The 18,112-nt window shown below is 39.2% G+C and overlaps 1 protein-coding gene across 1 annotated transcript in view; it reads right to left on the reverse strand.

The window, feature by feature from the left end:
• Positions 1-1,826: 1,826 nt before the first annotated feature.
• ATP6AP1 (ATPase H+ transporting accessory protein 1) overlaps positions 1,827-18,112 on the reverse strand; it is a 57,688-nt gene continuing 41,402 nt past the window's right edge. The window contains exons 7-10 of the mRNA XM_063323285.1: positions 15,272-15,513; positions 14,612-14,665; positions 7,783-8,020; positions 1,827-3,149 (exon numbers count right to left, since the gene is read on the reverse strand). Of these exons, the coding sequence (XP_063179355.1) occupies positions 2,940-3,149; positions 7,783-8,020; positions 14,612-14,665; positions 15,272-15,513 (744 nt within the window). The 3' untranslated portion in view covers positions 1,827-2,939. The remainder of the gene's footprint in view (positions 3,150-7,782; positions 8,021-14,611; positions 14,666-15,271; positions 15,514-18,112) is intronic.

Below are 18,112 nucleotides of genomic sequence, written 5' to 3' on the forward strand. Positions count from 1 at the left end.
CTTTATTCAGCAAGGTAAACAAACACAGGCAGGTGCAAAATCCTGCTAGAATTTCCTGAGGCCCACCCCTGTTTAAAAGGAAGGAATCCAGCCCTGCTGAAGTCAGTCATCAGTTGTCTTTGTTTCTGACCTCGGGGCAGCATGATTGGCAGCTGCAGGCGTTCGAGATGGCATGGGGACTCCAGCAGCACACATGGCCCCTTGATGTGGTGTATTGGGTGTCCATGTTCAGGTGCTGGCAGGAGGGGTGGCCTCTTTGAGAAGAGGCCAGAGCTGCTGAGTAGGCGTCTGACACCCAACCGAGGTCAACCCACCACATGTGGACAAAGAGCAGTTGATCCTCTTCCAAGAGGAACCGGCTGTTGTTCCCAGAGCCCCGTCCACCCAGCCCCCAGGACGGCTAGTGCTGTGGGTAATTCCTTTTCTGCTGTTTTTCCCAGCACAGACTGCACAAGGACAACCTTGCCACATCAAGGGCTACAACACATGGCTTGAGCCTTCCATCACAGGGATATCCCAATGCACTATAGAAACAGAGTATATGCCCCTACAGGCCCTATTTGCCTTACTCATGATATCATTGTTGTGAGAGAAGGTAAAAGGAAAAAGCTTTCCCCCCAAAAAAACGCCTTCCCCTTTGCCCTGGAACGTGTAATATCAAACACAGCAAACAGTTTAGTCTGGTCTTTTTCTAAGGTCTTCAGTTTTACTGTGTCAGTGAAAAGCTAATCCAACAAACATGTCTTCCAACATCTGTTCCAGTTTGATCTCTTCTGAAAGAGGCTTATCTCTTCACCATGGTACAGCCTATATGAGACTGTTTCCTCCTCAGCAAGCAGCTGAGAAGTTCAGCCCAGGCAAGCGAGGGAGGGTACAGGTGTCCCCTGTGCCACACTACAGCCAGGACACTGTGAGCTCTAGGAGAGTCCACAGGCTGAAGGGGAGGCTGGACAAATTAATGAACTATAACTATACCCAGAGTTATTAAATAGAAAAACGCCACTTCTAAGTCTGAGGAAGTCCCTGAGCTTAACTGGTGGAGACTGGTAAAACATCTGCAGGAAGTACTACCATGTGCTTGCCATACTCATACCACTGCTGGAGATAAGATCCCGAGCTGGCCTTGTAAAGCTGTTCTTCGGTTCCTATATACCATCACTGTTGAACAAAATCTGTTCCAAATTTTGTTGAATCTAGATAAAAGTAATAAGAATGTTGTCTTCTACAAACCAAGCCCTTTGTAATAGCCTTCCTGTCTTCTAGCTATCAGTTACGTGACTGTTATATCAATTTTCAATGTCACATTCATGTAATTTGCCTTGAAGGTTGAATTAATAAAACAAGTCCAGTTGTCTTTTCTGGTGACTAGTTTTTTGCAAAGAAAATGTGCCTTTCTAACACAGCCTTTTTGTGTAGATCAAATGCCAGCATTCTTGGAGGTTTTGAAAAACATTTGGGAAAAATATTACAGCAGAGGAGTCACCTCTGCTAGTTACATGCCAGCTTTCATTTTGTTTTCCCGGTCAGGATTGAATGATTCAGGAGGAATAGCTTCAGACAGCATTTAATTTACTTCTTTGACTGCATAATAAAAATGTGACATCCAGGAATGATGGGTAGAAGCTATTGTTGGTTTAGTTAAATAGCAGATTCTAACTGTCTTTCCTCTGTATCATTGTCCTATGGCATGGATCAAGATCAGAAAAGTTAGAATTTTTCTCATGTTACAAATGTGATTTTGTCAAAATGATATTTTTTTTGTTCTTTAACTACTAATAGAACATGCACAGTCATAACAAAACATTACAGAAGAGAGAATGAAGATGTTATTTGTACCATTTTTTTACCAATTTATTATTGCTCTTTTACTATTTCCTAGCTTTTCATAAGATATAGTAAATCATTCCATAGTGAGATTGCCCAATGAGAAGATGTAGCATCTTTCATTAATCGCAAAAGAATCCAGCACACTCTGAATGTTTTCAGGCTTCTGAAATCGAGATGACAATAAACATGCTCAGACTTAAACAGTACACTATCGCAGTGCTTCTAATGACTTCATATGTTCCTTTTTTGTACAAACTTCATAACTATTCCAAAGATACCTGGAAAAGGAGGGGTGCTAAGAAAATTACCTTATCTCTGTTAAGGTGCTGTTAAGGATTTTAGGTTATGACCTTGAAAAGTTGCATTCATTGCCATGACACCAAATACAATTTTGTGATCAGTTTGGACAAGGAACTATCTTGCTTAGTAACTCCATCAGCTGTCCATGGCTAAAACAAACATAGGAGTTAGTGTTACTTAACATTATTCTCACAGGCATAAACTGACATTCAAGGGAAGGTAAACCTTAATCCATCCATTCTCATTTGTGATACCACATCTGAACAAAGTGATGTATTTTGAAAAGACTTTTCAAGACCATTTATTTAGTGACTTATACTTTGTTAGTTCTGTACTTTTCTGGGTGGTTTTCTCAAGAGAAAAAATGCCAAGACGCAGTTCAGCCTTCTTAAGATGTAGCGTCAACATGATATACTTACTAAAGAGCTGTTAGAGAGACCAGTATTTTCAATATATAGTTTCTTATCAAAGAAGTTATTCATCCTTCCCATTTATGTCTGTTGCGATATCCCTTTTTTGCCAATAATAGTTAATCTGAAGGCAGTTTGTACTGGTCTTTCTAATAGCCAGATAGAGTAATAACCTCTACAGCCTCACGTCAGATCCTTAACGGAGAGAGCTATTAACAAATGATGGCAATAACAAGCAGAATTATTATTGTTGCCAGGCATAGGTATCCTTTTTATATGCAGTTTAATTACCCCTTTCTGCTATGATATCTTTTCAGGTTACACATATTGTGAAGTAAAAGGTTGTAAAAATCATAAATATCAGAAGAGGAAAAGCTGGAGCAGCATTAAATCAGTCCATGGCTATTCTGTCTGAGGAACTGACAGAGCTGGACCTTTGGGATCATCAAATCTGCTGTTTGTTGTGAGCTGCATGATCATATGGATTCCATAGGTCAGGATCCACAGTAAAATTATAGATGTCACCAAGCCCATCCAGATTCCAGGAGAGAAGAAGCCTGTACAGTCACTTGCATAGGAAAACTGGTTGTTTTCAATGTTGAAGCCTTGAATCTGAGAATGAAGAAAAGTAGATAGATGAGTGCAATTAAACATGGAGTGGAGGCCCTACTTTCAGGATGTAATTACAAAAAGCACACCTGTCAATTATCACTCACACTCTGCCCATTAAAAAAAGAGTGGGAACAAAATCCTCTGCATAACAATTTTCCAGGTGCCCTTTTCACCCAGGAAATTAAAGATGCAGAATTAATTTGTTTGGCAAGAGGGAGGTTTCCCACTTCAGAAGTTTGCGTTACTTTTAGAAGCCCCAACGGGGACGTGTGATCAGTATAGCCCAATGACCGCTTGAGAACCAGGACACTCAAAGGCATGAGAGTTAAAGCCCCCACAGATCATGGGATTTGTTGAAATACTCTGGATTTTTAGCTAATAACCGCTTGACAAGCAGAACTCCTGAAACCTACTTTAAAATCCCTCTAATGAAGATGACCTTTTTGGCTGAGTTTTAGTGAAAGTTCAAGGAGAAAACAGTTGTGAAACCTTTCTTCCCCCCTCCTTAGACATCAGAGACTCAAAACAGGAGAAAGGGCTTCCTTTATTGAGGTGTCAGGTCTGTGTGGTCTATTAACATACGAAACCCATATAAACTTTTCCAGCAGCTAGATAAATCTGTAATGTCTCTCCTTTGACTGGATTCTGGAGGTCTGCCACTGGCTGAGCTCCTGCCATATTTTTTTCCTCAGAAAAATGGACTAATTTGGGCCTAGCCACCAATTTTGCAAAAAGTGTCAAGAAACTAAGCACCTTTGAGACCATTATCCTTCTAAAAATTCTATTAAAACCAGTCAAAGGATTAGAAAACTATGAAGAAAGGGAAGACAATCCCCCCTCTAAACCCATGCACATAATGACATATGCACTGATTCCTTCAGAAGAAAGGGAATCTGGTGGAATGAAATGAAGGAAGCAAAGAATTAATCTGATCTGCGTTTTTGAGTCTTTCTTAAATAATTTTATAAAGAAAAATGAAGACTGGGATTCTTACATATTTGCAGATTCTTTGAAATGGGTGTGTAAGGAAAGCACCAAATATCATAAATCCACCAGTAAAGAAATAAGACCTTAGAACTGACTATTTTCTATAAAATATTATAGAATAAAATAAAAAAAGGATTATTTCATTTAAATCACTTCCCTTACTAGGCAATAAGCAAGGAACCAGAAGATTGTGGATTTCTACTTTTCTGTGTTCCCACTCCATGATTACTCGATGCTTTACGATAAACTAAAAGGAAAGCTTTGTGGTGCTAAAAGGGTTTGTACTTCCTAGGAAAGGTGTTGGTACAAACATTGGAGAAATTAGCCTGTGGCTTGCATACCATGCTACTCTGGGTTTGAGTTCATTCATGGCTCAGGCACCTAAAGTTAACGTGTATGTAATATGTGTGCGAAGACCAACGTCTATACCTTCCAGGATGCTGATTAATAAAACTATTATCATATGCAGAACTATGGGCTATTTAGGTGCTGTGGAGGTGAAGACAATTTTAGCAATTCAAGCATTTCTGGGCCTTTTAGAAGAAAGTCAGATCTTTCCAAGTCAGATCATGGTACCTAACCTGCAAATGCTGCCTGTTTCACTTTAGGCAGTCAGACTTCTGATTAAAGCAGGATTAACAAAAATAAGCTTTTGGGTTAGATAACAGTTTTAGAAAATACAGGTGATTACCAAAGCCTTCGCTTGTTAAGCCACTGCTTTGACAACAGATGAGAATGTGACTAAGAGTCATGAAATGTAGTCTGAAAGATTTATTTACAACAAAAAAACGAAAGCAGGTGATGATTTATGTCATTTATGTTCAAAGAATGGATTGAAATTCTGGAAAACAATACACACTTGTTACTACATTTACAAGAACTCTCTGAAGCACTTAACAGGTATATTTGGTTTAGAAAGGCTTTACCACTTCTGATTTAGAGCCAGAAATACTTAATTTTATTATGTCAATCCTATTGGGGCTTTTTTGAAGCAGGATTATGCTTATTGAAGCTTTGAGGTGAAAGCTTTAATTGTACGTTCTTAAAAGGCTATGTCTCCTTTTAGGCCGGAGATGAAATATATGCAGGGTTCTTTTATTGTTTTCCTGAAGCTTTATCATTTCTGTGGGGGTGTTAGATTCCAGGTGGGACATAAAAATGTGACTCCTAGCAGCATTTCTACCTATAGAAAAGTTAAAAATACTTACATGCGATTTTCTAATTTTTATGAATGTAAATGCCTTTTGGGTATAGGCCTCTCTACTGCGGAAGTTTTAATTTTAGTGTTTGGACAAGCGTCATTTTGTCTTGGTTGTACTGGTCTGCATTTACTGTTAATTTTGTAAAGATTTTTTTGAATGGAGTTTTCTCATCATTTAACCTTTGACAAAGCCTTCAAGTAAAATCTGTTGTTTTCATGCTTCTAAAAGGTACACTGAGCATCTAATTTTTGAACTTAGAAGTATTTAACCACAAAAAATCCTAATATTCTTGGTTTCAAAGTTTTTGGCAGTTTTTCTTAGGAACAAAGAGGCTTCTAAACCACTATGTCACACACTAAAGAAAAGCAGCGCTTTTGTTGGCAGCCTCCTCTTTAACTTCATGGACAAACCTGAGATCCTCAAAAGGATAAAAGGTATGACGGTAGAACAACCAGAACAACCAGAGCAGTTTTGGTACTGTGTACAGCTACGAGTGGTGACATCCCAGGCTACGGGCATCCCACAGAGGTTCTTCAGGTGGCAGTGACTGAGCTATCTCCAGAACTAAAGTAAGAAACCGCATCTGTTCAGCCTTGCCTTGAAACAAGCTGTACAAGGCTTCACTGTGCAGCCACCGTGTCCTTCTAATACAGCGGTACCGTTTTCAGGTCCTAACAGAGCAAAGTGCAATTGTACCAGCTAGATTGGCATTGGATCCTGGTTTCTAATTCATTGCATAACATTGACATGAAAATCATGTTCCTCAGTTTCAGTAACAAGATTTTCTGCTGGCTGCAACCACTGAGCACATTCCATGTTCTTTTTATCACTGCGTAACAGAGCTTGGGGATTTCCAAACCTCATTCTAGAACACTACTGATATTGAGATCAGATTTCACTATCGGTGGAAGATACCTGGAAAGGTATGATCTAGTTGAGATAGAACTTAGAAACAAGCCCAGAATGGTGACTTTCTGTTTTCTCACACAACACAAAAGATCAGACCAGGACTTCTGCGGTTGTGTTCCATGCTTACAACTTGATCAGAGAAAAAGGCCTTTCCCAAGAGGAATTGGAAGTTCTGTTGTCTGAACAGTGGAAGCAGCTGCTGCTCTAAATCAATAAGGAAGGTGGGAAACCTACTTCTGCTCTTGATCCAGACCCCAGTGAAAGGTTGCCTACTAAGGATGGAGCAAAGCCTCTCTCTAAGCTTTGAGAAGGCAGCAGTATCAATGCATATAGAAATTCAAGGAAAAAATACGTTTTAAGTGGATGCTTTGTATTTTCATAGCCCATGTACTTTCATAGCCTAGTGATGCCAAAGTCTAACTTCGAAGAGTTGATGTGGTGAAGTACAGTTGCATAGACTCAGGTATCTTCAGGCTTTTCTATAAAAAGTACCATCAGGAGTAACCTTTACAACATTGGTGCGTATCACATATTGCTTCTCAAAAAAACTGTGGAACTTGATCCTGGAATTTGTGGAAAATAAATCTCAGCACCAATGCTGTTCCTTTGAGATTTCCATTGTTTAAGCAGAAATGTCAAATCTGGACTCAGACTATTGAGATTTGGTTTGTTATCAAAATCATAAATATAATTATATCAGCATTTGTCCACAGTTATCATGGGGTAGCTCATCTTTAACAAATAGAACTCAGTTTGGAATTATTCCTATCATTTCCATGATCCCTTTAATCAAAGAGGTCCCTTAGTGCAAGAGCAGTTTAAGATTTAAATGTTGATGTGTTTCTCCCAAGTCAAGATCAATGCTCAAAATAATAAAGATCCAATCATCTACACCTCACATATGCTGTACTACAACACTAAATAGACAGGAAATCTATGTCTCATTCAAGAAAAAAAAAAAAAGGCCAACTGCTTTCTTTCTGGGCCATGCGGGACTAGTATTGCTCCTGATTGAAGTCCATGGCAAACCTTCCATTAAATCTAATTGCAGCAGGCTTTGTTTCTGTCTGTAGGAGTACAGACAGTCTATGTCACTGAAAACAGTAACCGCACTAAGCTGTACTTTCCCAGGTAAACAAAGTGCAAAGAAATCAAATAAAAGCAAAGTAAGCAGCATAAAGCCACCCACCTAAGAGGCCCATGTTTCCAACAGCAGCCCAATTCATTAAACAGGCATGGGGACTTAGTCATTCTTTGCCTGATTAAGCGCATTTGGTTTTATTGGTTTTTCTCTTCTGTGGACAACTTCATAGTTTTTTGTTTTTCAAAGCTGTGCTTTCATGTTCTTATTGTTCAGCAACTGGCGTCCTTTTTACCCCTTTATTGAATAGCTCACCTAGGGGGAACGGCTTTTCTTTTACATTTTCCCTCAGGCTGAAATGAAAGTGAGGGCATTATGAATATGTGTCGTTCAACACTGACAATAACAAGTAATCATTCTTGGAATTATCTCTGAAATGTCAATGTGTACTCACTTGCAACCTGGAAATGAAAACATCCCAGTTTTTTGCCTCATTGTTGGACGGAATCAGCCTTGCAGGATAGAGATTGCTTGTTCCCACCAGCTGACAATGAAATGAATACTCTGCAGGAGCAGAGATGACAGAAACGTTAAATTTAGCAAACTTTTCTCCATCTTGTATGATCTCAACTGAATCTAAAGTGAACCAATTTCTAGCCGAGCCTCCATAGAACTTGTTGGTCATTAAAAACCTAGAAAGACAACAGAGAGAAAAAAAAGGTCAAAATGACAGAAGGAAAAAGTTAACATTCATTTGATAAAGTACTGGTGGCAGATAAAGCTTCACCACTGCTAGCTGCAAACATCACAGTTAGTATCTTAGCTTGGCCTCCCACGTCATTAGGATTCTTCATAAGTGAAGAGATACTGTGAATATGTTTTTACTACTTCTTAGAGTCTCATCTCACAAGCACAGCTTTCCATAGCTGTGGCAGGCAAGGAGCAAACGCAGTTCCATTCTTCAAGGGCCTCTGCCAGTGCCGCATTTCATCAGTTACCAACAGTTTATAATCAGCGGAGCAGAACCTGAGAGACTGTCAGTAGGCCTGCGGTGGCGCTCAAGAAATGTTTCATGGGATTTTTTTTAAAATTGCTTTTATGATAGGTACAGGCATGATAACCATTCTGATTTATCATTGCAATTCTTCCTTGGCGCAGATGCCTAAATGGCAATTTGCCTCTGCAAATGCCTGAATTTGCAGCAGAAGACAGTTTTCTCTCACTGGAGGGTGGGGAGGGGTCGTCTGCCCTAGTTTCTCAATTTGTAGCGCGTTAGGCACAAATAAATATTTTCTCATTTTGAAAAAGCCTGTGTATGTGCAGTATTGCAGCAATTTCCAGTGCTTTATAATCATGGGATTTATATATACGTTACTACCACTGCAGCCTGAACGCCTCCCAGATGTTCTGAAACACTACCACTTTTTACCCAGTTACCTTTAGGTATTCAAGTTATCTCATAAGGAAATGATAAGCATTTCTCCTTATTGTATGTTGCTTAGTACTTTAACCCTACTTGGTCTATGTATGTATTGTTCTATATAGTTTGCTGAAGACTTTTTTGGTTTTTTTGCTTATTGATAACCACAAACAATTTAGAAGTTGAATCTTTTTAGCAATAAGTGGGACTGAAACGAAACATTCTGTTTATCCACAATGGGCAACACTGTATGTGAATTTTAAAATTTGGGGTAATACTTAGATGCAATTATGACAGGTTTGAAAAATAAGCAGTCATCTATAAATGTGGCACAATATAGAATAGTTTATGATCTATAGGGTATATGTATATATAGAGAGAATATTCTCTTTTGTAAAATACTGTTTGTTCAAATCAGTTGCTTTCAGTACCATGTCATTCATACAACACTGAGTCTAAACTCAACACAAACAGTGCTCTTTAGGATTAACACGCAAAATCTGACAGGTTGGGTTGCTACAATAATTGACTAATTTTTTGTAATAATCTCTGGCTTTTGATTCATATAACTTCACAATCCTCAAGGGTTTAGAAATGCTCAGTAGGAATCCTAGAAGTCAAAGCATCATTCAGGTGAGAAAAGGATGTTTTGTCTTATGGCATTCCTTATGTTTTGAGCCTAAACAGCTCGTTCCATATGACATTCAGCTGCAAGTATTAGTGAAAAAGAAAAAAAACATTTTAATTCCATCTAGAAAGCTTTCACAAATATTTATGGAAAATATTTTATTGTTATAGTGATTAAGTTACAAAATTAAAACATGTAATAGCCTAGATATTAATTGCTTTTTCTGATCTAGAGCACAATCAGAATAGAATTTCCATGGTGTCTCAGTAGCAATGCTATAGGCACTAACTGAAGGCCAGTTATAAGCACAGAGAAGTTTACTTAAATGTTCATGCCAAGCAGAAATGCTGGGTGTGCTCTGTACTTCCACTGAGAAGATAAGAAAAGTGGTAAACAAGGAAATTCTTTGGAGACTCACCATATGAACAAACAAGTTTTATAAGACTGTGTATGTAAGTACAGTCTATGTGACCTCGGAGAGAACAGTGTCTCTTCACGTTGCACCAAAGACTAAAATCTTATGTTTCTTGCAAATGTATGAGAATTAAGATTCTAATTAGTGACCTATGGTTCACTTACTAGAGGAGCATGGTGAACTGAATAATACAGGCTTTTACCCTCAGCATTTTTCCAAACTACTGATATTGAATAGCCTTCAACAAGCACGCACTAAACTGATAACTGGTGCAACTAGAATTCATTAAATTACAAAAAAAAGACATTCAAACAACAAAAATCCATAGAATTACTTCATTTAGTTTAATATCTTCTCAGATGAGTAGATAGCAAATAGAATGAGCGCAATATAGCAATGAATGACAAGGGGAGGAGAGAGAACAAAGATTTTATCTGCAGAACTGGAAGTACCTTGGTTTTACAGAAAATGCTGTGTTCATGTTAAACATTAGAGCCAATACAGGAAGGAAACCTTCACCCGGACATTATGTACTTGATGTTTTGTGGCACAACCAATTCCTGGTCATAGGCCAGACTCCCATTGTGCTAGATAACCATATGAACTCTAAATGCCATCACCTGTTACTGATCGCCATCTCATGTGGCTATTCTTTACGAGGACAGCTGTTTCTGAAAAGGAAGCTAGCTGGAATTACTACTGTTTCAAAGACACAAAGAGAAACACAACTGTTAGGTAAAAGTTCTTGGGTCAATTCTGTTCTCTTATACGCTATAAGCAACAGCAGTCAAGCACTTACCAATGCAAGTGGCAAAAACACTAGGAAGTTTTGTCCACCTAATGCTCTGCATTTCCATCCACTTTGACACCTTTTCCCAGAGAAGACAGACAGGTGCTTGACCAGCTGGATGTCAGCAGCTGCCGAGAGAGCTGACATTATGCTTTTTCCAGCAAAAGCTACTGCCCACTGCTCCTACCCTTGGAGCAGCAGTCGTTCACTTTCCTGAAGCCAGCACAACTAGAAACACTGTACTACCACCCCCTACAGCTCACCTCTCTGTGGCAAGCACAGGAGGATCATAGAATCGCCTAGGCTGGAAGGGACCTTTCAGATCATCTAGTCCAACCATCAACCTAACTGACAAAAACCATCACTAATCTAAGCACTATGTCTACCCATCTTTTAAATACCTCCAGGATGAATGGGACTGCTGTTTTGCTGGAGGGAGGAAGAAGGAGATGGCAGCTGTTTGCATAGGATGAAGCAGCTATTGTAGCTGAAAGTAGGAGGTGGGACACGACCAGCTGCTCCACACGAGGTGGTAGACTAATGGTGGTAAGGGCAGGTTCTGGATCCAGCTCATGCTGCTGAGATTAGAGCCTCTTTTATTGAGAAATGAATTGAGCTATTTGAATGTGGTCCTCTCTAGTGTCACTTTCTGTCTTCAAGGGATGTTCTCCTACACGTAAGTAAACGGCCTTTACAGGAGGAAAAAATGCAGTCATGGCTCTAAACTCTCTTCCTTCCCATCTCTTTGCCCTGCTTGTGTCCTGTCTATTGAGGAAGACTGTAATCTTACCAAGGAGTCATCTTGATCAAGAAATGTAATCAAAGTGAACCAGAAGGGGAAAACGGAGCTTGTAATGTATCTCTGTGAATTTTAGAAGCTCTTGAGAATAGATTTGCTGAGATAAACAAGGTGAATAAAGTGTTCCTGAATGATTAAAAGATCAACGGATTGTTCTGGTTCTGTTGAGTATATCTTATTATTTGCATTATATGCCATGCAATGTTTTATTAAGGCAGCTAATAGAGGCCTAAAAATGACATGATTGTCTCTTAGATCAAGAGATAGTCCAACATAAAGTAGCACAAATAACCAGGTGCATCTTTAGCAGAAAGCTACCTTTATAAAGACTTCTGAGGTGGTGTGGGTAGATGCCAGCCAGCAGCCAAGCACCCATGCAGCTGCTTGTTCATTCCCTGTCCCCAACAGGACGGGGGGTAGAATAGAAAGAGGGAAAATAAGGAAACTTTTGGGACAAGATAAAGACAGCTTAATACGTAAAGGAAAGAGGAAAAATGGTAATGCAGAAGCAATCACTTGCTACCTCCCACAAGCAGACCAATGCACAGCGAATGCCCGAGCAGTGACTGACTACCCTGGAAGCCATTCACCCACCTTCTTCCTCTACTCCATTTTTTATTGCTAAGCATCTGTCACACATGGAAGATAATCAATTTAGGCATTTTTGTGTCTAAATGCCCCGAGAGGCTATTAAAAACCTATATCACACCTAGACCAATGGAATAAATCAAATTCTTCTGCAAAATACAGCCAGCCTATGCTACTTTAATTAATCGCTGGGCTTGACAGCACACAGGACTTCACCTACTCTCTTTTCAAGTCCTCACCTGTTGTGGAGCCTGAGTTTCTTATCCCAGCTTCAAGGGCTGTTTATGCATTTTGATATATAGTTAATAATGTATTCAAGTAGAAGCACAGGTCAAGAGAAACTTTGTGAGTATTTCTGCCTTTACTATAACAGACTTAAAGGATGTAAAAAAATATTCCAGAATAAGAGAGAAAACATGAACCATTCACCTTTTGTACTGATATTCTCCTTTAATTTACAGTCAGTCTATCTGCAGAGTTGCTCCAAATTTCATCTCTTCAGATGCACCTCAGATTCGTGACCACATTAAAGTTTTCTCCCAATAATTAAAATTATAAGATTTTAACAAGCAGATGACTAAACATAAATCTGAATAATCCTCATTAAATCCTTATGTGTGCACTAATATCACATTTGATCTTCTTATGCCTGATGCAGCAATCAAAATCTAAGATAAATATTTTAACTGCCGAAGTATTTTTTTCTATAGTAGCATCCTAAGTTTTACAATTTGCTTTTCTATAGTTGAGCAAAACCTGTTGACTACTTTAAAGAAGACAACCCCTATGAGATCTATCAATTAACTTGGTAGCTCGTTTTGCAACACAGTGTCACGCTCCACAGGATTTTCAAGTGCTTTATGATTCATATTATTTTCTTGGAACTGCAATTTTACTAGAAAGCATGGTATTATGTGGAGGATGGTCATATTCAGGACAAATGTAGAAATCAACCAGATTCATTCATACAGAAAGAGATTATGGGAGAGCAGATAAGACCTGCACCGGTATGAGCAAAGACGCAGAATGAGAATCCAGGGAACTGCTTTGGTGGGTCTGTCTGTACGAGATGGAGACAGGAACAACAGACAACGGAAGACAAGGAAGCACCAGGGAAGCATCAAAGAAAGCGATTATTTTGTGACTTGGAGTAAAAATAAGTTACAACTTGGGCAGAGTCTTGGTTTGAGAACAATATTTTTGGAATAGGATCCGAGGAAAATGTTTCCTTAATTCCCCGTGGTGCTTAGGGAAATGCGCGCACCTTTGATAATTTAAAGTAGCGAAGACGAGAAATGCTTGACGCCATCACTAAGGACAACAGTCTCAAGGATCTCATACAAAGCTAACTACAACAGTCAAAAAGTAAAAATACTATACTAACAGCAATCTTATCCATACATTACATTCTTTCCCAAAGCCCTAGATGCTTGGGAAGGGAGGGGAGATGTTAAATAACAAAGCATGTTTGGTTTTTTGCCACCTATCATGGTCTCTCATGATGACTGAAAGTGTCTCTATGCTCTCCAAATACAACTCCAAACACATCACTGACTTTGTTCAACACAAGTACTTCTGGGGCTCCATTTCCCTGAATGTAGAACGTCCTTCTATCTTACTGTAAATAATGCTATTTACTCATTCGTGCTTATCATCTTGGCACCCTGTGCCTCTTTTACTCTCCTACCAAAATGTTGTTCAAGCTCTGATTGTCTCCTGCATTATTACTTTAAACTACTTCTTTTTGGTCCTTGGATTTCAATTTCCCTTATTCAAGACCTCAAAAGCATTTGAGATGGACAAAGCCATTTGTCCTTCTGCTGCCGAAGCAAACATCCAGTTCATCCTCTGACATATGCAAATTTAATTCAGTGCAAGTTCCCCGGCCCAAGTCCTTCCCAAATAAATTTAAGCCATTGGCTGAGGTACCTAAATGAAAAGAGCAGGCCACATTATTCTAGCCAGAGCTTAAGAAAATAATTTTAACTGCTGTTCCTGCTGCTGAGGGAAGAACTGAGGTTTGTGGACCAGCAGCTGTATGGCAGCCCTCAAACAGTAGCAGATGCTTTCCCCATCCCCAGAACCCACTAGCAAAAGCAACAGCAGCAGGTTCTCCCTTTAACTTTTCATCCCAAGTCTTCCCATTCCCTAACTTTTCTTCCCTTTTCTCATGGTAGAGAAATGTAGTCTTGTCACCATCCATGGAGCAGAAAAAGTACGAGTTTTTGCACCCCTCATTAGCCACAAGCTAGCTCTGACAGACTACGCTGGTAACCCACACAAGGACTAAATACAACCCCGGCCATGCAGGTAGACTTCAGCCCCTAAAACTGATCACAGTTAGGTTTCCCTGAGATGCAATTATAGTCTGATCCTGTTAGCAAAACAGGATGTTTCATATACCAGTACCTTACAGTATAGTTGTTTGCCTATACCACTTTCTCAGAAATCTACCTGAGCGTATTTATATATTCTCTATATAAAGGCTGTATTATCATTCTCCTGTATAGTAACTCCTCAGGACAGAAATCAACCCATAATTTCAAAAACATTTTCACTTAACTCCTCCTCTTTTTTTAGTCCTAATTTACAAACAGGCTTTGTAAATCACAAAGGTATATTTAAAAATAAATCATGACTTACCTTATCTCTAGGCTGCTGATTTTATTCACTGGCTCTGTGTATTTTAATGACAGTCTAAGAATAAGAAACAGATTTTTAATGTTAGAGTAGTCAGTTTTAATTAGATCACTGTGACATTTCAATCGGAGGGAATATTCTAAATCAATACGCAATTACAAAAGTCATATAGCAAAGGTTCAGTACACAGAAAAATATGACAAAATATTTATATAATTTTTTTTACCCAAGAGCAGGTGCTTCAAAGTAAAGGAAAGCAGAGATCATGTTTCATTAATATATTTCCAGCTGAATTACTACCTAGTAACTGGCAATACTTTCCTTCAAGGGAATTTTACAATGAAATTATGATCTCATTAATGCCAGTGGAGATGTCTGTGATTGTAAGATCGGGCACAGGGAAACCTGTTTGGACCAAATATAAGCAAACAAGGAAGTAAGGAATGTAAGAGGAAAAAAATTTTGACAAGAAGAGCGTGCATCTGAACAATTTCTGTGGTCTTGACTCAATCTCTTTCCTCTAAGAATACCCAATTTAGTATTTTTTTATTTTGGATGCTTTAGAAAAAGAAAATTAAAACAGCATTAACTTGAAATTGTACCATTTCTGAGTAGCTTTCAGAATCACACGTACTATAATATGAAATTTCTTGTGCTACTCACGTTCTGTTGAAGTCTGAGCACGTAGAGGAAGAAGTATCCACAGTTTGGGTTACAAATGTTGCATTTGTCAAATCTATAAGAACTGAACTGTTGGCGTTGAGGCTGAAATTACTAGCATAAAAAAGGATGCATGTTCCATTTCCAGTGGTCACATTCAGAGGAGGATATGATAAATTGTCTTCTTCCTCAGTGGCCATTAATTGCCGCCTTAATTCCCACACCACATCTGTTCTTCTTGAAATCTGGAATAACAGCATAGTAACAACTCATCCCTTTTGCAAGAGATAATATCGGTTGAACACAGACCTTCACCATTCTGTACTATGAGCATCCGTCCTTCTTAAATCCTCAGGCAACCTCAATATTTATTATTGTCTGTCTGTTTAATTGGCAGTGTGGAGGCAAAGGTTAACCGAGGTTCCAATGGTCAGGTGTCCACAGGTGAAAACAAGTATCACTGACATTGGGCAAATGAATGGAAAATCACGTTGTTAATGCTGCCTTAAGATAGTAGCACCAGTGCTATCAAGTAAAAGAATTTATTTCTTTTTACAGAATATACTGAAAGAAATTAACTTTTTTTCTGTGATAAAATCACAAGAAAACTTCAACTTGCCAGTTCAGTGACCACCCCCCTTAGTCACAATAACAGATTTTCCGCTCTTCCTTTTAACAGACATAGAAAGCAGGCTACTTAACTACAGCAGCAGTGTTATGTTTAGACTCTCCTGATGGCTTCTGGAAAAAGAAGATCTATGCTTATTTGTCTGATATGGTGAACTCCCACAAGAGACTTCACTGCATAGACACATTTTCTTTTAGGAGGTTTCCAGGAATTCCCTTTAATAGGTAACACCTTTTTACAAATGCGCCCAGGGCACCCTTGGTAAAACAGCCGATATCAATGTTAAAAGCTAGCTGATCTTATCAGACAAGAACTTAATCCTGTTGTTCATATCTTACTCTTCACTTCTTACTCTGTTCACATCTGGGCTAGTCCATCTATTTTTAAGACCCATGTCAATTTTACAACTTTGTATTCTACAAGCGGCCTCTGCCCTTGGATAACTTTTGGATACAAGACATGAGAGGCATCACAGGGCATACACAGAACTGTAATTATGTGGAGCTATTGCCTGGAACCACTTTTAACAGGTTTAAAGACAAGCAAGGACCATTTTCCAGTCTGGAACAAAGGCTATAATATCGCTTTATAACCTGCCTGTGGAGAGGAGCCCCAGAAGATTTTGTCACCTTAACCGCTGCTCTCTAAACGCTATGGGCCATCTGTTATTTACGGGTCTTTGCAGCTACCTCATTCTACGAACAAAGCAGAATGGACTGAGTTAAAAAACTGACTAAACGCCCGAATGAAGATTGCGATCTTCCTCTCCCATACATGCATACTTTATGAATTTCTTTTTAATTCAGAGTAGTGCCTTTTCAAATACATCAGAACATGAATTATTTTAAATGAATACCATTTTCTTTAAAAGAAGAGTGTACAACAAAAGAAAATATTCAACTTTCGATATAAAACTTTTAATCTTCCCTTAGGCTCTCCTGAAATGTAATCATTTTATTTCGAACTGAGAGGAAGAGCTGAAGTCTAAATTATATCCTGTCTAACAATTGACTTCACTATGTGGGCCCCGCGTATCGTCTAAAGAGGGCTTTAAAAACCACCTGCTAATAGCTGAAAACAATGCTACATTGGAGACTGTGATTGGGCTAACTTGGGGGATTAGGTTTAAGTATCTTAAAATAAAAAGAAAGCTATTAGAAGATAATCATGAGACTACAGCTTTATTTCTCTTGCTCTGCTGCCAGTACTTTGCTGAGAGGCTCTCACATAAAGATTCCCTTTTGTCTCTGAAAAAGCATATGAACCGAAAGAGCATTTGCCTGTGAAGAAGGGGTGTCAGGGACTAAGAAATCGACTAGTTTCCCGTGATTAAACTTGTTTGAAAAAGTTTACCCATGCTGAAGAAGGGAGGCAACACAGCTTGCCAAAAACATTTATAAAAGTGGGCTTTGTTTTGGTCATACTGTTACAATGAGGGACTGAGAGTCTGGTAAATTGGTAAATGGAACTCCTTGTGAAGAACAAACAGAGAAGAATACCACATCCTCGAAGAGGCTGGAGGAACCGATAAGAAGCTTGCAAAATAAATGGGGGAGTTGCAACAGCTTCTGCATTTATCTTCCCTAATCCACACAAAGAGATCCCTCTATTATCAGCTCAAACCAGCCACTGTACACCACTACAAACCACCCAAAACCTACCATGAAGACCCTAACAGACTTAACGCGCATGTGCCAAGGTGATGAGAATATGGAAACGAGTTCTGGAAATGTAAAGAATATGGAAATGAGTTCTGGAAATGTAATGAATATGGCAGTGAGTGCTGGGAAATGTAATGACCATGCGTATTCTGTATGGATATAAGTCTCTGTGAATCTTGCATTCAGTGGACGTGTTAGGTGGAGAGATCCCCCATGTCCCCGGCGCTGAATAAAAGAATTCCTACTTCTTAAGACTACGTTGGTGTTAAGAAGTTCATTCCCGATTTCAGTGACAATATTTGTGGCTGAAAATACAGGCAGTCATGCTATAGGCAGCTATAGGCAGCAGGATGGCTGCACCAGGCACCACGTCTATAAGAAAGCTGGGGAGGGACTGTTTGCAAGGGCATGTAGCTATAGGACGAGGGGCAATGGCTTTAAACTAGAGCAGGGTAGGTTTAGATCAGACATTAGGAAGAAGCTCTTTACAATGAGGGTGGTGAGACACTGGAACAGGTTGCCCAGAGAGGTGGTGGAGGCCCCATCCCTGGAGAC

The sequence above is a fragment of the Chroicocephalus ridibundus genome, chromosome 1, assembly GCF_963924245.1.
Source record: "Chroicocephalus ridibundus chromosome 1, bChrRid1.1, whole genome shotgun sequence".
Taxonomy (NCBI): Eukaryota; Metazoa; Chordata; class Aves; order Charadriiformes; family Laridae; genus Chroicocephalus; species Chroicocephalus ridibundus.